This window comes from Rhodotorula toruloides (genome assembly GCF_000320785.1).
Source record: "Rhodotorula toruloides NP11 unplaced genomic scaffold Scaffold3, whole genome shotgun sequence".
Classification (NCBI taxonomy): domain Eukaryota; kingdom Fungi; phylum Basidiomycota; class Microbotryomycetes; order Sporidiobolales; family Sporidiobolaceae; genus Rhodotorula; species Rhodotorula toruloides.
In genome coordinates, this window is record NW_015622963.1 from 1,028,911 (window position 1) to 1,047,535 (window position 18,625).

General features: G+C 61.8%; 7 protein-coding genes across 7 annotated transcripts; 4 read left to right on the forward strand and 3 right to left on the reverse strand.

Annotated features, from left to right (window-relative positions):
- Nucleotides 1–112: 112 nt before the first annotated feature.
- RHTO_04966 (3-oxo-5-alpha-steroid 4-dehydrogenase 1) lies at nt 113–1,228 on the forward strand (the record flags this gene model as incomplete). The annotated part of the gene is made up of 2 exons (XM_016418629.1): nt 113–254; nt 315–1,228. The coding sequence occupies 2 exons, from the start codon at nt 113–115 to the stop codon at nt 1,226–1,228; spliced, it is 1,056 nt and encodes a 351-aa protein (XP_016275905.1).
- A 374-nt stretch (nt 1,229–1,602) lies between these two features.
- On the forward strand, nt 1,603–3,702 carry RHTO_04967 (cytochrome P450, family 17, subfamily A (steroid 17alpha-monooxygenase); the record flags this gene model as incomplete). Its single annotated transcript, XM_016418630.1, has 9 exons — nt 1,603–1,882; nt 1,951–2,189; nt 2,247–2,325; nt 2,378–2,456; nt 2,510–2,769; nt 2,832–2,971; nt 3,049–3,343; nt 3,401–3,622; nt 3,686–3,702. 9 exons carry the CDS (start codon nt 1,603–1,605, stop codon nt 3,700–3,702), a joined length of 1,611 nt encoding a protein of 536 aa, XP_016275906.1.
- A 48-nt stretch (nt 3,703–3,750) lies between these two features.
- On the reverse strand, nt 3,751–5,530 carry RHTO_04968 (2-oxoisovalerate dehydrogenase E1 component, alpha subunit; the record flags this gene model as incomplete). Its single annotated transcript, XM_016418631.1, has 8 exons — nt 3,751–4,182; nt 4,243–4,420; nt 4,476–4,483; nt 4,542–4,582; nt 4,637–4,834; nt 4,891–4,946; nt 5,007–5,170; nt 5,255–5,530. The coding sequence occupies 8 exons, from the start codon at nt 5,528–5,530 to the stop codon at nt 3,751–3,753; spliced, it is 1,353 nt and encodes a 450-aa protein (XP_016275907.1).
- Nucleotides 5,531–5,918: 388 nt separating this feature from the next.
- RHTO_04969 (neutral amino acid permease) lies at nt 5,919–8,061 on the reverse strand (the record flags this gene model as incomplete). The annotated part of the gene is made up of 10 exons (XM_016418632.1): nt 5,919–5,959; nt 6,020–6,046; nt 6,113–6,285; nt 6,344–6,546; nt 6,668–6,777; nt 6,837–7,318; nt 7,384–7,590; nt 7,651–7,684; nt 7,756–7,762; nt 7,855–8,061. 10 exons carry the CDS (start codon nt 8,059–8,061, stop codon nt 5,919–5,921), a joined length of 1,491 nt encoding a protein of 496 aa, XP_016275908.1.
- A 1,357-nt stretch (nt 8,062–9,418) lies between these two features.
- Nucleotides 9,419–9,898, forward strand: RHTO_04970 (50S ribosomal protein l33; the record flags this gene model as incomplete). Its single annotated transcript, XM_016418633.1, has 5 exons — nt 9,419–9,438; nt 9,495–9,521; nt 9,588–9,657; nt 9,762–9,774; nt 9,858–9,898. The coding sequence occupies 5 exons, from the start codon at nt 9,419–9,421 to the stop codon at nt 9,896–9,898; spliced, it is 171 nt and encodes a 56-aa protein (XP_016275909.1).
- A 400-nt stretch (nt 9,899–10,298) lies between these two features.
- On the reverse strand, nt 10,299–12,562 carry RHTO_04971 (medium-chain-acyl-CoA dehydrogenase; the record flags this gene model as incomplete). Its single annotated transcript, XM_016418634.1, has 14 exons — nt 10,299–10,357; nt 10,463–10,489; nt 10,676–10,715; nt 10,776–10,914; nt 10,980–11,064; nt 11,129–11,231; nt 11,296–11,505; nt 11,569–11,578; nt 11,638–11,674; nt 11,745–11,930; nt 11,986–12,067; nt 12,128–12,193; nt 12,281–12,328; nt 12,401–12,562. 14 exons carry the CDS (start codon nt 12,560–12,562, stop codon nt 10,299–10,301), a joined length of 1,254 nt encoding a protein of 417 aa, XP_016275910.1.
- Nucleotides 12,563–13,097: 535 nt separating this feature from the next.
- Nucleotides 13,098–18,379, forward strand: RHTO_04972 (Rho guanyl-nucleotide exchange factor; the record flags this gene model as incomplete). Its single annotated transcript, XM_016418635.1, has 11 exons — nt 13,098–14,304; nt 14,371–15,539; nt 15,599–15,742; nt 15,811–16,104; nt 16,169–16,606; nt 16,665–17,031; nt 17,097–17,249; nt 17,310–17,575; nt 17,638–17,857; nt 17,919–18,002; nt 18,063–18,379. The coding sequence occupies 11 exons, from the start codon at nt 13,098–13,100 to the stop codon at nt 18,377–18,379; spliced, it is 4,659 nt and encodes a 1,552-aa protein (XP_016275911.1).
- Nucleotides 18,380–18,625: the final 246 nt, after the last annotated feature.

Consider the following 18,625-nt stretch of genomic DNA (forward strand, 5'->3'; position numbering starts at 1 on the left):
GTTTCGAGGTTGACATTCGACCAAGTCACGCTGACGGCTCGAAGACGCTTAGTTCAAGCTTTAGTGCACCACAGATTTGACTGCTCTGACCAGAACACCTCACGGCGACGCGATGGCTTCATCCGCGACCTCTTACCTCACGCATCTCGTTGACGGTCTGAAGGGGCAGTACGGGACGGTGGGACTCTACGCGGCCGTGCAGAGGCTATTTGTTGGATTTGGATTCGTGGGCGGACCCGGCAGCTGCGTTATCGGTGCGTCTTCGCCCTCGATCCCCTGGAACCGCACCTTGACATCTCTCGCCCCTCTCGCAGATGCGCCGTTCGGCAAATTCGGCACCTGGAAGCGACTCGCCGTCCATGGAGACATCGGATGGATGCTCATGGAGATCGTCTCGCCCATCACCTTCCTCTACGGCCTTTCACTCCCGCTCAATTCCAGCTCGTCCTCCTTCCTCTCCTTCTCCCCCAATCGCATCGTCTCCGCCTTCCGCGCTCTTCCCCTTGCGCGACAAGTCCTCGCGGGATGCTACCTTGTTCACTACGCCAACCGCTCCGTCATCTCTTCGATTCGCAATCCCGGCCGTGCACGAATGAACATCATCATCCCGCTCCTCTCCGCCCTCTTCAACCTTGCCAACGGCGGCACCATCGGCGTCTGGCTCGCAGGCGGAATTCCGCAGACAGGCAAGGCGGTCGCAAACTCGGGACTGCGCGATGCGGGATGGGCGAAGCCGGTCTTCCTCCTCGGCGCGGCGATGTGGGCGGCAGGCCTGTGCTCCAACATCTACCACGACGAGGTTCTCTACAATATCAAGCGCAAGAAGCAGGCGAAGGAGAAGAAGGGCAAGGGCAAGGAGTCGGCTTCGCCCAAGGACCGGTACTCGATTCCGCAAGGCGGCCTGTACCGCTTCGTCTCGCACCCGTCGTACTCGTCGGAGTGGTTCGAATGGCTCGGCTTCCTCTTCGCCACCTTCGCACTTGCACCAGCGCCTTTCCCGCCAACGCCAGTCTCCTCCCTCATCCCCTCCCTCTCGCTTAAGGCGCTTCCCGGCCCGCTCAAGCCGCTCAAGGGATGGTACCTACAGCCGCCGGCGCTCTTCCTGTGGCAAGAGATAGGCGCAATGCTGCCGCGCGCGAGGAGCGGGCATGCGTGGTACCGCAAGACGTTCGGGAAGGAGTGGGAGGAGAAGGGCGCAAAGTGGATTGTCTTCCCAGGCGTGTACTGAGTTCCCTCAGTCTATCTACCGTACAAAGCTTCTGTTGTCTGACTGTACATGCAGTAAGCTGGCCTTTTCTCTCATGCCAACTTCGCTGACGGCTGTCCTCGCAGATTCCCTTGCCGCCTCCTGCTTTCGCCTCCACACGGCCCTCGGCACTCGCTCAACGTTCCCTCCGTGCGACCACCCGTCTCGGCGGAGCCTCTGCACTGCTCAGCATCCCCTCCCTCTCGCTGCCGCCGCCTGCCGGCACCTCGCTTTTTCCTCCGCTGAGCCCCACATGTATTCACACGCCTCGTTCTCCCTCAACACTCGCTCATTCCTGCTCTTGAAACGCCGGCAAGCTTCCTACGACCAGCAGCAACGGGTTCCGACGAGCGAGGATGGCCGTCGACTTGCTTCCCCACCTCAACTTGTCCCCGTCTCTTCTCGCTCTCTTGATAGCGCTCCTCGCACCGCCCGCGCTCTACGCCCTCTACACGCTGCTCACCTATCCTCGCAACCTCCCGCCCGGTCCCCGCGCTTCGTTCTTCGGATGGGGCGACCATCGCAGCTTGATTCCGAGGGCGAAGCCATGGCTGAAGCTGGCGGAGATCGGTGAGAGGGAGGAGTATCGGTCGAGGGGATACTACACCATCTGGACGGGACCGAAGCCGACCATCGGTTCGTCTCGGCCTCCCCCGCGGTAGAATACCGGATTGACTGACCCCTCACTCTTCTCCGGCTGTTAGTCGTCTCTTCGCCCAAAGTCGCCGCCGACCTCCTCGACAAGCGCTCGAACAAGTACAGCTCGCGACCTCGCTTCGTCGTAATGGGCGAACTCGCGACAGGCAACAACGCCCTCCTCTTCCTCCCTTATAACGCCAAGTGGCGCAACCAGCGCAAGATCTACCACTCGGCTTTGATGGAGAAGCGCGCGGATGACTATAGGCCAATACAGGAGTGGGAGGCGAAGAGGTTGTGCTGGGATGTGGGTCGCTGCCTTCCGCTTGACCTCGAAGGCACCTACTGACAGCAGGAGTTGCAGTTCCTCCACCATCAAGAAGGTCTCGGCTGGGAGAAGTGTCTTGAGCGGTACGCGGCGAGTACAGTCGTCGCAATCGCCTGTGCGTACCGCTTGCCCATCCCATCCCGGTTCATGCTCAACTCGGTTTGCAGACGGTCGACGCGTCGACGACGTCAAGGTGGGCTTCGTGCAGAGTGTCATCAAGCGCATGGAAGACATTGGACGAGCCAAGTGAGCGCCGCCAATCTCTAAACGCAACTCGACGCTGACCTCGTGCACAACAGCCTACCCGGCAAGCAAGTCCTCGACACCTACCCAATCCTCCAAGACTTTCCCGAGTTCCTTACGCCGTACAAGAAGACATGGCGCGCTTCACGCGACGAGAGCCACTCGTTCTGGATGTCGCTCGCCGAGACGGTGAAGGAGCGCATGGGCAATGGGACCGCCGCTCAGAGCTTTACGAAGGATCTCTATGAGCGCTTCGACTCGCTCGGCATCTCGGAGGAAGAGTTCGGCTTGTTGACAGGCGGGATCTTTGGCGCCGGTGCGTCCTGGTGTGATCTCCGTATGGTTCCGTGCCAGCTGACGGACAACTGCTTTCTACAGGCGTCGAGACGTCTTCCGGCAGCCTGATCGCGTTCGTCCTTGCCATGGTGACGCACCCGGAGGCGCAGCGCAAGGCGCAACAAGAGCTCGATCAGGTTGTCGGCTCGTCTCGCAGTCCGACATGGGACGACGAAGCGAACGTGCGCGCCCGTTTCTACCGAGCGCTCCGCCGTTGTGGACGGGAACTGACGAGCCTCTTGCTCTCTGGTTCGCGCAGCTCCCGTATTGCCGCGCTCTTCTCAAGGAGGTTCTGCGCTGGCGACCCGTCGCCGTCCTCGGAGGCACACCTCACGCCAGCACCGAAGACGACATCTACGACGGTTACCGCATCCCAAAAGGCTCCACGATTCTCTGCAACACCTGGGCAATCCACCGCGACCCGGCTTACTTCCCTGAGCCGGACCTTTTCCGCCCCGAGCGGTACATCGAGGATCCGCGCGAGTCGGGCGCCATGCCGTATCCGCAGAAAGCGGGCCACTCGGCGTTTGGCTGGGGGAGGCGGATCTGTCCTGGTGAGTTGGCCGCTCCGAGAAGGCCCTCGTTTCCTAGCTCATCTTCCTTCTGCGCAGGCATGCACGTCGCCGAACGAGGTCTCTGGATCGCCATCGTGCACATCGTGCACCACTTCACGCTCGAGACGCCGGCAGGAGCACCCAAGCCCGACATCTTCGCTTTCACCGACGGGTTCAACAGCAAGGCCGAACCTTTCCCGGTCAAGGCTACGCTGCGAGGCGGAGAGGAGAAGCGCAAATTGCTCGCGAGGGAGAAGGAGGAAGCGTGGGAGGCATTGCGTGAGCAGCGTTCTTGCTGTGTGAACCGCTCGACTGTGCTGACGTTCGAGCCGGCTCTCGCAGAGGCATACGAGGTGTAGACCATCAACGAGAAGCAAGATAGGTGTCAGTGCAATATCGGAGGAAGTCTACCACTTCGCGACCGCTTCTTTACCCCCCGCGAACTTCTCGAGCTCCTTCTTCCAAGTCTGCGTCTCGCCCCACTTCTCAATCAACCGCTTCAACTCCGCCTTCTGCTCATACTGCGGTCGCTCAAGACCTCCATACCGCTGTCCCTCCTCCCCCTGCACCGGCGCGAAGACATCGCCAAACATCTCCGCGAGCTGCGGCTTCTTCTCCTTCTCGGCCTTGCTGAACTCGCGCAAAATCGCGCGCTTGCTCTCGTCTTTGATCTTGGCGTCGTGCTCGGCGGACCAGAGAGCGGGCGAGAGCGACTCGAGGTAGCGGCGCAGACGGTGGATGGGCGAATCGAGCTTCTTGACCGACTCGACGGCGGAGAGCGAGCGGTAGGCGGAGGAGTCGTCCGATGTGGAGTGGTGTCCGACGCGGTAGGTCATGGCCTGCGCACCGACTCACGTGAGCACCTTCGCAACGTCGAAAAGGTCGCAAAGCGGATTCACCTCGACCAAGACCGGCTTCTGTCCCTCAACGGCCTTCCGTCGCGCCTCCTTGCACGCCAAGTAGACAGCGAGCGGGTCATTGCCGTCTACACGGACGGTCTCGATGCCGTAGCCGGGTCCGCGAGCAGCGATGCTGTCGCCGGCGTACTGCTGCGAGACGGGGGTCGAGATGGCGAAGCTGCGCGGCTAGACTTGTTAGCTTCCGCACGAGCGGTCCAGTTTCTTCTGACTACCCGTTGTTCTGCGGGTACAAAAGGATCAGCGAGAGTTCAGCGGAGCGGAAAGAAGGGAAAACGCACTCGGACAACGTAGACAAGCGGACCGCCGAGGACGCTCGCCACTGCATCCACATCTCCGTCAGCCTCGTTCGCTGCGAACCTCTCGGGAGACGCACTGTTCAGGCCCGCATGAAAGTCACCCTCGCTCGTCGCGCCCTCGCCCGCATAGCAAACCACGCACGAGTTCTCGCGTCCAGGCGTTCGCTTGAGCGCGTAGGCGGCCCCCGCAGCTTGTGGTAGTTGTGTACCGAGAGGCGAGGAGATTGTGTGGAAATGGTGCTCGCGCGAGCCGTAGTGGACGGGCATTTGGCGACCTGCGAAGGTAAGCGGGTCAGCGGCGACGCTCCAAGTAGATGGGCATGAAGCGTACCCTTGGTCGCGATATCGGAAGCAGTCGAGAACACTTGCGCCATCAAGCTCGACAATCTGCGAAACTTACAAGTCAGCGAATGGGACGGCAGGCCGAGAGAGTTCGAAACGACTGACGGGTAGTCTCGCCAGATGAGGACTCCGACTTCGCGGTACTGGGCAAAGACCTCGTCGTCGTTCTCCCACGCTGCGGCGGAACCCACGACCGTCCCTTCTTCGCCGTAACCGGTCATGTAGAAGGAGATGCGGCCTTGTCGTTGCGAGGAGTAGAGGATTTGGTCCTGTGCGTGCGGGGAGTCTCCGTCAGCTCACCAGTAGCGACGACAAGCTTGAAGGAAGCGTTTGGAGCGAAAGCGACGACGCACGAGGATGGGCAGCATAGTCATGACCTCAAGCATCCTCTTCAACTTCTCCCCATCCTCCCCCTTCGCGCGCTGGACCCACTCCTCCTCCGCATCTTTGACCAAGACTCCATCCGGTCCGAGCAGTCGAAAAGACGGGATCGTGCCCTTGTGGACGGCGTCGAAGAAGTGGGGAGACGAGCAGGTTTCGGTGAGCGGTGTGTGAGAGCGGATGGCGGTTGTTGCGAGGGTTCGGGTGCCTCTGCGCGCGAGTGTGAGAGCTGTCTGGCGGACGAGCATGGCTGTGAGCGTGAAGAGGGAGAGCGAGAGGAGCAAACCCGCTTTTTGCGAGGTGGGGAGGAGGTCCGCCGGCAGACCGGGGGAATTCGCTGCACGTGACGCGCGACGGCGAGGAGGAGAGCGTCGACGGCACAGAGCCCAGCGTGTGGTAACGACTTGAAAGGAGACGGCGAAGGAGCGGGCGAAGCGAGACGACCTTCTCAAGCCTCGAGCGAGCGAAGCGCGACGAGGAATGGCACGAATAGAAACCCAGGAGACGATGCATAAGAGCTAACCAACGGACACAGAGTTGAGCTGCGACGCGCAGACCTGTATGTACAGAGAGAGGGCGGAGGAGAAGGGGCGTTCTGGAGGAGGGGTATCTCGAGGAGTCGCCGAGGGGAATCTTTTAGAAAGTGTCGAGGACGAAGCCGGTGTTGGCGCGAGTGACTGTGCGGGAAACGTCGTCAGCAAGAGTGGAGGGACGTCAAGCTCAGGAGGTATACTCACAAGGCGTCTTGACAGCTCCCTTGTTGTCTGCGAACGAGCGAAAAAAGCGGTCAGTTCCGCCCACCCCTCCAGCTTGAACGGCACGCGACTCACAAGAGTCGATGATAGACTGCACACTGGCGTAAGTGCCGGCAGTGAAGAAGAACAGTCCGGTGATGAGGATGAGGACGTTGAGGACCGTCTCGGCCGTCGCGATGGCGCCGGCTGTGCGGCGTCCTTTGGTCATCTGGAAGTAGGCGATCGCCCAGAGGATGTAGCCGAACCACCTGCAGACCAACCTTATCAGCTCTGATACGCGAAAGCAAGCGAAGGGCGCAAACGCACGAGTCGAACAACGACGAGATGAGGGACAACAAGTCCGAGAAGAACGGGACGGCTTCGCCGATGATGAACGAGATGACCCATCCGCCAAAGACGATGGCGATCCAGGACAACCAGCCGATGACGGTGTGCGAGCTGCGGTGAGGCGAACCCTCCTTGAAGATCTGGAAGTAGATAGCGCGCGAGGTGACGAGCGAGTAGAGGATCTGCGGGAACGGGAAAGTCAGTATGTCTACTTCGGATCCTTGGCGGTGGATGCGGTAGCTGCGAGCATCGCGAGAAGACGAGGCGGGAGGGAGAGTGGGAAGGCCGAGTCTCGGGACTCACGCCAACAATGCAGATGGTCGGCAAGGTGAATCCAGCCGCAACCTTGCCGTACTTGGCGATCAGGCTGCCGTAGGCGGGAGCGGTCGTGAGCTCAAAGCCGGTGTAGTGGTCTTTCGGGCGGAACGGCGTAAGTATCACGGCAGAGAGGTGGCCTGGTCGCGCAACTCACAGACGACGGCGCCGGTGACGGTGAAGAGGAGGACCTCTGCGACCATCGAGATGGCGAGGGCCTTGGGGAAGTCCTGGGGCCGCTCCATGTCGCCGACAAACGAGGGGATCAAGGCGTGTCCGATATAGGTGTAGACAATGTTGAGCAGTGCGTTCATGCCTTGTACGAAGGTCGTTCCCTTGGGCGCCCAAACCGAGTGCGTGATGACGAGTCCGGGAGTCCAGCCCGTCGGGTGAGGCTGGACGCCGTGTCCGCAGAGGACGATCAAGACGCAGACGAACATGGTCGACGAAGCGAGGAGTCCAACCTTGCTCATCGAGCTGAAGTCGCGCAGGTTCGAGAAGAACCACATGATGAGCGTCAAGCCGACCGCCCATACGAGCGTGACTTCCTTGCCGCCGCGGATGGTCTGGATCGCGGTTGCGCCGGCGACGGTATGCAGTCCCATAATGCACCAGTTGTTCAAAGCGAGGCCGATGAAGCTGTTTGCGCGCGAGAGTTAGGCGAGCCGCTGGATTGAGAAGGCGAGAGAGAGGTCGGAACGCACGCCAACCACCAACCGATCCTCCGTCCTCCGCACACGACTTGGGCAGCGTCCGCGATGTCGCGGACTTCAGGATGCCGCATGCAGAATCGCCACAAGATGAGCGAGGTGTACCATGTCGAGGCGGCAACGAGAACCGAGGTGATGGTCGCGCCGGCGTATCCGAGGAGCTGGAACGAGTAAGGGAAGGCGAGGATGGCGAGAACGACGCTGCAGGCGGCATACGTCAGCTATCGGAGCGGGAGAAACGTGGCATCGCGCTGAACGCACTATTCGGTGAGGAGAAGTGCGGCGGCTTGCACCCCTGCGAGTCGCGGTCAAGGCCCGTCAGTTCCCCGTTCACTCCCACTACATCCTCAAGCGACGCAGACTGACAGGTGAGCTGTGTCCAGGCGAGGCAAAAGTCAGCGCCTCGGTGGAGGGAAGAGGGAAAGGATTCGGGGGTGGCTGTGTCCCCTCGCCGCGTTTGCTCACCTTGCGCTCGTTGATGCCGGTGATGGAGACCTGCTCAGACTGGATGATCTCGTCCACCTCGACCTTGTCGTGCTTCTCATGCCGCAGAGAGCGGGATCTGGCTGGGGCGAGCGGGGCGTGGTTGTGCGTGTGGTGCGGATGCGGATGGTCGCCGGTGCTGGTGGTGTCGTACGAAGGCGGCGCCTTCTCGAGGTCTGTCGCAGCCATGGCTGGGTGGTGAAAGCGTGAAGGCGAGTGAAGGCAAGGGAGCCAAAAGAGGGCATCCGCCAAGCGACACGGCGGACCTTCCGTGTTGCCCGGCCCGCAGCCCTCAAGGTGTCGCACTCGCCATCTTTCGTAACCAGCTGCCACGGCGCCGATTGAGCTCTCGTTTCTGTCTCTTCCTCGATAGATCGCTTCTTCCAGCCAGCCAGCCGGAGTTCCAGCAACTCGCCCATCTCGCCATCCTCTTCCGCAAAGATGTGCGCCTGTCGAGGGAGACGCCCTTCGCTCCGGAGGGTCCGCGGACATCCCTATCGCGCAAGAACGTTCGTTCAGCCTCACGGAAAGCTCAGACGAAGCGAGGGCGAGTCCTCCGTTCGGAACGTCGACGGCATCGCATCGAAGACGTCGATCGAAGTGACGCGTTCCAGGACAGAACGGTTCGTTTCGAGGGGCGCCTCCGCCTCGTTCTCCGGCGCGGCTTTGGGTCACACCGACCTCGCTCGAGAGGCACGACGACCGCATTTGAGCCAGCAGTCGCCGCACGCGCGGGCGGAGGAACGCCGGCGAGACGAACGAGAGCTTGGAGCAGACGAAGCGAGAGGATCGTCCGAGCCTCCGCCGAGAACGAAATCGTCCTGAAAGACGTCGCCGGCGAGCGTGCCTCTGGTGACGGGACGGGACGGTCGCGTTGCCGGACGAGCAGGAAAGAGATTGCGGCGGGAGGCGTCGCGGCGAGCAGGAGGGCAAGACATCTCTTCTGAAGCGAGATGGGGCGCGAGAGCGCGCCTCCATGATAGCCTGAGCAGAGGTGCGTCGGTAGCGGTGCTGGATGAAGAGGCAGTGTTGAGGAGCACAGTGTCGGGAGACGGCAAAAGCTGAAGGAAACGAGGAGGTGTACGTCGTCTCCAGCTCGTCCTGCCCTTCTCGCGCTGCCTAAACCGTCTATCTGCTCCATCTGCTGTCCCTTCGCCGCACGACTGGCCTCGGAAGTGCTGTATGGGCACGTAGAAGCGTCAAAGGGCGGAGAGGGGCGTTGAGGACGGCAACAGCGGCTTGAGGCTGACCGACGGCGACTGTAGCTTGGTTGCTGAGGCGGCTTCGGAGGCTAAGAAAGGCACTGCGATGGTCCTGGAGGCGATGCGAGAGCGGGAAAGCAGTAACTGATGAGAATCGACGAGGAGGGCGAGGGAGGCGCGCAAACGCTCGAGCGGCGAGGAGACGGCTAGCAGGGCATGTGACTGGCCGCAAAAACGATCTGAGCATCAAAGCAAGCCATCCTGAGCGAGCCAGCGTGTGGTAGACCCTCAACCTCCCCGTCCTCATCTCGCGCTCCTTTCCACCCGTCCACAACCTTCACCTCATGGCGAAAGCAAAGTCACGGTACCTTTCTCCCTCCTATCCCTCCCAGAGCCTCACTAACCCCTCGCGCGACGCAGAACGATCCTCGTCCGCCTTCTCTCGACGTGAGCACCCTTTCCTCTTTCTCCCGCCGCTTCTCACTCATCGAGGGGTTGTGGTCGTCTGCGCAGGGTCGGGACGGGATATTCGTATGTTGCGCGGAGGCCGAGGGTGGCGGAGAGGAAGCTTGCGTTCATGAAGGTGCGTTTGTTGCGCTTCTTCTCCCCCGCTCCTCTCAGGGTGTAGACGGACAAAGCGGCGCGCCGGAGCGGTGTAGCTGACCGTCGTTGTGAGCCGTGGTGCAGTACGACCCCCGAGGTAAACTCCTTCCCTTTCCCCGTCTTCTCCTCTCGCACTAGGACCTCCCCGGCTGACCTCGTTCTTCTGCTCGGATCAAACAGCCGGCCGCCACGTCCTCTTCACCGAAGCGAAGATGAAGTAACGAACCCAAACGTCCCGGACGGGTGGAGAGGGGAAGTAGGGATCGGTTGGGAAGTCGGGGGGTTGGACGCGGGAGAGGACGGAGGGCAGGGAGTTGGAGGGTATCTGGTGTATTTCTACCTCGCATCTGCATCACACGCCGCTCGGGAAGGCTTCGTGTCGGAAACCAGCCAGTCGAGAGAGCGAGCGCGAGAAACAGACGAAAGGGCTGGTCTCTTCTCGGTTATCTCAGTTGCCGCCTGCGCCTCTCCTCCTGCTGCGCTCTGGACAGTACGCTGTACGTCAACTGCGATTGCAACAGTCTCAGAGAACAACCTGCCGTGAGGGCGGATGAGCGCGTCGTGTCTCCTCCGCCTCTCTCTCCCGACCTCGATGCGCTCCTCCTCCCTCTCTCTCCTCGTCTAGGCGTAGTCGTTGGCGACGACGCGCGAGATGATGAGGTTCTGAATCTGGGTAGTACCTGCGTAGGCGCAAGCGCGAGCGTCAGTTCGGTTCGGACGCAGCCGTTCGCCTCCTCCTGATCCGCCAAGTTGCTGGCGACTGCTACGACCGTTCCGGGGCTTACCTTCATACAATTCGAAGATCTTAGAGTCTGCGGGTCGGTACGAGGCGTCCCAGGCGTGTCGGTAGCGTCCAGAGGAGGTAGCGGAGTGAGGAGGGCAGGAAGGGGGAGGGGTTCGTCAGCTTCCGGTCGCTCGACTCCGCCCTCTGCCACTCGGTACGCTTCTAACTGCCGCGTAATACGCTGATGAGAGTCATCAGACGGTAGCGAACGCACCGCGGAAGAGCTTCTCAGCCGGATACTCCGTGTTGTAGCCCTGCTCAACTCGGACTCGTCAGCCATCGTTCGTCCGGTCTGACGCAAAGATGGGACGCACAGCACCGCCGTGAATTTGGACGCATTTGTCGGCGTTGGTGACGGCGACTCGGGAGGCGTACGCCTTTGCAACGGAAGCGAGGTACGTCGTGCGAGGGTCGTTGTTGTCCTTCGCGCATGCCGCGCGCCAGACCGCGTTCCTATCCCCTCACATCAGCGCTCAAGGGAGAGAAGAGGAGGGGGAAGAGAGGGAGGGGGGACGGACCGCGCAGTCTCGACGCCGATAGCCATCTCAGCCAACAACGTCCCAATCGCCTGATGCTGAATGATCGGGACTCCAAACGTCTTGCCTGTCACCACCGTCCTCGTCGTCAATCAGGGAAGAGTGAGGGGAAGGAGGAGGGGGGAACGTACGGTCGTGAGCGTATTTTGCTGCTTCGGCCAATGCGCGCTGGGCGAGTCCGACGGCGCCTGATGCGACGAGCGGGCGGGTGATGTCGAATGCGCCCATGGCGATCTACTTCCCCTCTTCATCAGCGCCCCTCATCGAAACGGAGCGAGGAGAGTCCACGGAGACGCACCTTGAACCCATCCCCCTCCTTCCCAAGCAAATTCTCCCTCGGCACAACCACGTTCTCAAAGTTGATGATCCTCGTATCGGAGCAGCGTTGACCCATGTTGATCAACTTGTTCTCGACGGTGATGCCGGGAGTCGAGGCGTCGACGATGAAGCCTGAGAGGGCTTTGTGGGGTTTTGCGGACGGGTCGGTCTTGGCGAGGACGAAGTACCACTGCGTGCGGGAAGAGGGGGTTAGCGAAGGAGATGGGGAAAGGGGAGGGAGGGAGGAACGGACGTTGGCGACTCTGTGGGAAGGGGATGGTTAGCTCGTTAAAAAGGGGCTCTGAAGGAAAGCGTTACGCACCCTCCGTTCGTGATCCAGCACTTCTGTCCATTGAGAACTGCGCGCGCGAGCCCAAACAAGCATCAGCTTCGCATCCTCCTTTCGCAAGCCAAAAACGCTTCACTCACCAAACTTGTCCCCCTCCCTAACCGCCTTCGTCTTGATACTCGCAACATCGCTCCCCGCCCCAGGCTCACTCACTCCATACGCACACATCAGCGGCTCCTCCGTCAAACGACCGAGGTACGAACGCTTTTGGGCGTCGGAGCCGGCGACGATTAGAGGGGCCGAGGCGAGTCCGTTCGCTTCGATTGCTGTGCGCTGAGGGATGTCAGCGGGAGGGGCTTTGGGGAGGGAAGGGAGACGAACCGGTTTGGATTCCCGTGCATCCGTAGGCCAACTCTTCCGAGACGATCGAGGAAGACATGACTGAGAGACCTGCGCCGCCGTACTACCCGTCGCACGCCGCACCGTTAGCGAGCACAAGAGGAAAGAGGATAGGCGGACGAACCTCCTCGGGAACGTGGACGTTGAGCAGACCTTCGGCGTGAGCCTTCTTGATCACCTCCCACGGGTACTGTTCGCCACGCAACCACGCGCATCAGCGCAAGCCACCGAGAGGAAGCTTGGGAAAGCTGAAAGCGAAATGGATCCGGAGACGAACCTTCATCGTTCGGTCGTACTCGGCCGCGACGGGGATGATCTCATTAGCCTGCGCTCGCACGTCCCTTCTCAATCAGCCATCCACTCTCTCGCCGAGATTCGAATGAGCGCCCGCACGCACCGTAAAGCTCCTCGCGAGATCCCTAATCCCGACCTGCTCCTCGCTCAACTCGAACGTCGGTCCGCCGGTGTACTCGGAGGCTTCGGATGCGTATGAGCGGGTGGAGCGGGCGCGGAGGAGGGGTGCGGTGCGGGAGGTGCGGAGGGCGAGGCGGGAGAGCATGGCTGAGTTGAGTGGTGCGCTGCGAGTGAGAGTGGGTCAGTGGGGGAGAGCACGAGGATGAGAGAGTGGGTGCGCACTGGTGTGAGGGAGCAAGAGGGAGGACGGGTGCGCCGATGGCTGAGTTCGCGCAGTGTGAGGGATGTCAGCTGAAAGTGCGACGAGGCGAGTGTGCGTCGAGAGTGGTGCGCTGTGCTCGCCTGTGAGTGTGAGTGTTGGAGTGCTCACTCTGTTGCACGTGCGTGTGAGCTGTGCGATGCGGTTGTGAGAGAGCGCGCGACGAGGGCAAGCGAGCGAGAGTTCGCTCGGAGACGAAGAGTCGCCGGACAAGGTCTCGCCTTTTCAACAACGAACCGAATACAACTTGCAGAATAGCCTGACTGTAGTGTTGCAATGTACTACTAGTAGTACTTAACACTAGGACTCGTTGGGCACTGGTCAATCCCGACTTGGCGAGTTGAGTGCACCTCGCTCGCTCGAGTGACGCTGACCTCGCCCTCTCAGCCAAAGGCTACGTCGAGGGGGGGAACAGACGGGCATGGCCAGCCACCGCCCACCCGGCTCGCGACAGCAGCAGGCCTACGACGAGCTCTTCCGCCGCCCGCAGCCTCAGCCCTCACCCGCTCCCCGCCCACCCTCACAACAACCCGCGGCGCAACCCCAACCCGCCCAGTACAGACAGCAGCACCAGCAGCAGCAGTACTACTCTCAGTACCAGTCCTATCATCCACAGACTGCGCAGGGGCAGTACGCGCAGTTTGGGTTGGCGAATCCCGCGACTGGACCAGGAGGAGGGGGAGCGGGCACACCCTCCGGCTCGTACGGATCCCACACGCCGAGGTTGTCGAACGGCTCGAGCTACAGGACTAGCACGGACAGCGGGTCGCACCGCGCGTCGAGTTACTACCCCGACTCGTCCGCCTCGCTCCAACAGCAGCAGTATCCCTCCTCGGGCGCGGGTGGGTACGCACCTGCTGCGTCGTACGCTCCTCAACGGGCATACAGCAGTGCGCAGGCGTACCAGAGTGCCGGAGCGGGCGCGGGCGCGGGCGGATGGACGGCTCAACAACCGCAGGCTCCCCTCTCCTCGTCCTCCGGAGCGTACACCCAGTCGTACTACCCCGACCCCTCTCCATCCGACTACGGCCGTCTCCCTATCGCATCCGACTCCCCGCCCGTCCCGTCCTCATCCGCATCGTCCGTCTCGCATCGTGCGAGCGGCGGGTCAGTAGCCTCCGTCCGACCTTACTCCTCTCCTCGCTCGGGTTACGCGCCGAGCCTGTCGTCCGGTCCTGCGACGGCATCAACTTCGACGTCTCTCTTCTCCCGCGCATCAACTTCATCCGTCTCTTCCCTCCCCTACACTTACCCCGACGCCTCTTCCTCCTCTCAGACGCACACCACTCCCCCCTCGTTATCCCCGAACCCGTCTCTCTCACCCGCTCCTAAACACCACTCCTCAACGCCCACTCCCACCCTCCCCCAATTCCCTCGACTGCCCGAACTCTTCCCCCAAGACACGGCAGGAGCGGGGGACTTCTTCACCTCTTTCGACCCCGTCTCGCCTGACCACTCGACGCGAGCGGGGTGGCAGAACTCGAGGAGGACGTCGGCGGGGGGTGTGACGCCTACGCCTGGGTCGGGGCAGGGGCAGGGTGGGAAGAGGGCGAGTCCGGGCGTGAGAGCTGACGAGGTCGAGGGGGGTTTGTATGAAGTGAATGGTGGGAATGGGGTGGCTGCATACGGTGCGTCCCTGCTCCTCTTTCCTGGTTAACAAGCTAGACCAGTGAGACTGACGGCGAGGAGAACAGATCCCTACCTCAGCACGTTCGATCGCTCCCGCCGAAGTTCAGCCGACAGCGACGGCCGCTCGCTCTACCAACCTCAATCCGCCGTCCTCCCCTCGAACCTCAACCATTCCACCACCTCGCTCGGCTATCCCTACACCTCCAACACGCCCTTCGCGAGCTCGACTCCCGCACTGCAGGGACGGACTTCGAGCGAGTCGATGCGCGTTGGGCCGGCGCAGGGGAAGGTGACGGGCGGAGCGGGACCGGGAGCGTATCAGGATTCGAGGGCCATGTCGTTCTCGGCGGGGGACAGGCCGGACTTGTTCCGTGGATACGACTCGCCTGCTTCGGCGTTCTCGGCTTCGCAGCCGTCGCTGGCGATGGTGAGGCCGCCGTCGTACCACTCGACGTCGGGACACGGTCAGCATTCTACCAACGCCGGCGCAGGAGGAGCGGGCGCCCTTGTCCCCCGCCGTTCGCCGGTCGTCTACCCCGCCCTCCTCTCTCGCGTCGCCGCAGCATTCAAAGAGCGCCTGCCCGTCGCCGAACGAATCAAAGACGGACTAGTCTACCAAGACGCGTTCGACGGCCGCGAAGCAGTCGACATCATCTCGTACATCATCCGCACTTCAGACCGCAACCTCGCGCTCTTGCTCGGCCGGGCCCTGGACGCACAAAAGTTCTTCCACGACGTCACGTACGATCATCGGTTGCGCGACTCGCCGAACGAGATTTACCAGTTTCGCGAACGCCTTGCCAGTCCGTTCCTTAGCTCGGAGGATCTCGTGCCGGGGGACCAGCAACAGGTTGCGCAGCATCCGCACAAGCCCAATTCGGCGGCCGCGCAGGCTCAGGCGGTGGGTCAAGCGCTCCACGCGCGATCGACGTCTCAGTCTCCTCCTTCCTATGCGCACCCTTCCTCCACGCCGTTCCCCTCCGCTCCTCCACCCCGCGCCGCATCAGTAGCAACAGACGACGACTCTCCCCTCCCCATCGGGGTCTTCACCCTCCTCACGGACTGCTACTCCCCGACCTGCACGCGCGACCGGCTTTGTTACTCGATCGCCTGTCCGAGGAGGCTCGAGCAGCAGGCGAGGCTGAACCTCAAGAGGGAGGGATTGAGCGCCGGGTTGGAGAATGTCGCGGGCTTGAAGAGGAGCGATTCGGTCGAGAGTTTGGGAAACTTGAGGGTGCGTTCTTTCGGGCTTCCTTCCTTCTTCCGGCCGAGGATTGACCCATCGGCGCACAGGAACCCGGATCGTTGTGGATCCACTCGGTCCCGCAGGACGTTATCGACTCGACCTCGGACCAGGAGAAGAAGCGACAGGAGGCGATCAACGAGGTCTTCTATACCGAACGCGACTTTGTTCGCGACCTCGAGTACTTGCGAGATGTGCGTCTGCGCTTCTCGACCGCGAGTGAGTGAGCGATGCTGATCGAGGATTTTTCGCGCGCCCGCAGTTCTGGATCAAGCCGCTCCGGTCGTCGAACATCATCCCCGAAGCGCGGCGGGAAGACTTTGTGACCCAAGTCTTCTGGAACGTACTCGAGATCTACGCCGTCAACGTCCGCCTCGCCGACCTGCTCAACAAGCGCCAGAAACAGGCGCACGTCGTCGATCACATCGGAGACATCTTCCTCGACATGGTGCCGCACTTTGCGCCGTTTGTCAAGTATGGCGCGCATCAGCTTTATGGCAAGTACGAGTTTGAGAAGGAGAAGGGGAGCAATCCCGCTTTCGCAAAGTTTGTCGACGTGCGTACCGGTCCTCTCTTCCTTCGTCTTCGGCCGGCGAGCTGACTCGTCGTGCATGTGGCAGGAAACGGAGCGACTGCCCGAATCGCGCAAACTCGAGCTGAACGGCTACCTGACCAAGCCGACGACCCGACTCGCGCGGTACCCTCTCCTCCTCGAAGCCTGTCTCAAGCACACGGCGGAGGACAACCCCGACAAGGTGGCGATTCCCAAGGTGATCAAGATGGTCCGCGAGTTCCTCGCCAAGGTCAACATCGAGACGGGCAAGAGCGAGAACCGGTTCAACCTCGCCCAGCTGGACCAGCAACTCGTCTTCAAGAACAGCGAGGCGGTCGACTTGCGATTGCGCGACGAGGAACGCGAGTTGATCTTCAAGGGCCCGTTGAAGAAGCGCGGGGGAACGCAGAGCGAGTCGGCAGAGTTGCAGGTCTTTCTCTTCGATCATGCGATCCTCATGGTCAAGCAGAAGAGCAAGAACGAGCAGTACAAGGTCTACCGCAAGGTGCGTTGGCGAGGTTTTCTCCCGATTCGCGCACGCTGACCAGGTACTCGCCCCGCAGCCCATACCTCTCGAGCTCCTGGTCGTCGCCGCCGTCGACGATGCCGCGACTGCACGAGGCGGCGCCGTCCGACCACGGTCGCTCATGGCTCGCAGCGGCGCCAAGACCCTCCCAGCAACGGCGAACCAGCCTCCTCCCGGCGCCGACAAGAACAAGCAAGGTTTCCCGCTCACCTTCATCCACCTCGGCCGGAGAGGGTACCAGATCACGCTTTGGGCGAGCACGTGGACTGCGCGCAAGAAGTGGCTTGACAAGATTGAGGAGCGGCAGAACGAGCTGCGCGAGAGGAGCCTCGTCTTCGAGACGATCCCGCTCACGGCTGGGTACTTTGTCGGGACCAACCGGCTCACCTGCGCTGCGCCCTTCGGTGCGTTCTCGTCCACTCGTTCTGACTCGCAGCGATTCGCGATTGACGAGATGGATCTCGCGCAGACAACGGCAACCGGATGGTCTACGGCACCGACAACGGCGTCTACCTCGCCGACTTGCGCGAGAAGAGCAAGGTCCCCGTCAAGGTCATCTCGGTGCCCAACGTCACGCAGCTCGACGTCCTCGAGGAGCAGGGCATCCTCATCGTCCTTGCGGGTGCGCTCCCTCTGGCCATCCTCCTGCCGAATGTAGCTGACTTGTCTCCTCTACTCGCAGACAAAGCCGTCCAGACCTTCTTCGTCGACCACCTCGACCCCGGCGACGCGATCGGCGCAGCCAAGCGTTCCCGCAAGATCTCGGCGAACGCGACCTTCTTCAAGGCCGGCCAGTGCCTCGGCCGGACGCTCGTCTGCGTCGTCAAGTCGGGCAACGTTTCGAGCACGATCAAGACGCTCGAACCGGTCGACCAGGTGCGCGGGAAGAAGCAGCCGACGATTCGCAAGTTCTTGCAGGGCAGCAACGAGAGTCTCAGGGTCTTCAAGGTGCGTTCGCCGCGTCCATCCATTCGACTCTCACTCGAGCTGACTTGCCGTACCGCCCGCAGGAGTTCTACATCCCGACCGAGTCGTCGTCCGTTCACTTCCTCAAGTCGAAACTCTGCGTCGGCTGCACCAAGGGCTTCGAGATCGTCGACCTCGAGACGCTCGACACGCAAGGCCTGCTCGACCCGGCCGACTCGAGCCTCGACTTTGTCCAGAAGCGCGAGAATGCCAAGCCGATCGCGATCTACCGCATCGACGGAGAATTCCTCCTCTGCTACGACGGTGCGTTGCCGCGTGTTCCACTTGTCGCGTGTCGACCGCTGACGTCTGGATGATCGCGCAGAGTTTGCGTTCTACGTCAACAAGAACGGCTGGCGGGCGAAGCAGAACTGGATCATCCAGTGGGAGGGATTCCCGTCCGGCTTCGGTGAGTCTGCCTCGACCTGGTCTTGGTCTTGTTAACGGTGACTCACTCGCCCTCGCGCAGCCCTGCACTATCCCTACGTCCTCGCCTTCGAGCCCACCTTCATCGAGGTTCGACACGTCGAGTCGGGCGCCCTCATGCAGATCATCCCGGGCAACAACATCCGCTGCCTCTTCGCCGACTCTCCTCCCTCCGCCTCGGCCGCGTCCTACTACCGGCAGCAGCAGCAGCAGCCGAACAACATCGCCGCACGCTACGGCTCACCTTACGGACACTCGCCGCCCGTCAGACTCGCGCCGCCGACTGCGCGGAGCGGCATCATCGTCGCGGACGGGGACCGGGCCTTTTCGCTCGTCTTCAACGCCCCGACGGATCTGTAGTCCTTCGCTTCCTTCACGTTCGTTCGTTGTCCCTTCGCATCGCCCACCGTGGTCCACCCCCTGCAGTTCTACTAGCCTATGCCGCCTCTGCGAGTCTGCCTCTTTCTCTGCTTTCCACGCCCTCTGAGAGAGCCTATCTGGTCGCACGCTTGCTCGTTCGCCGCCCGATTGAAGCTCCCCTGTTCGGCGAGGAGACGAACGACCTGGGTTGACCTCGACCAACTCGCTCCGCTGGCACGCTTTGCG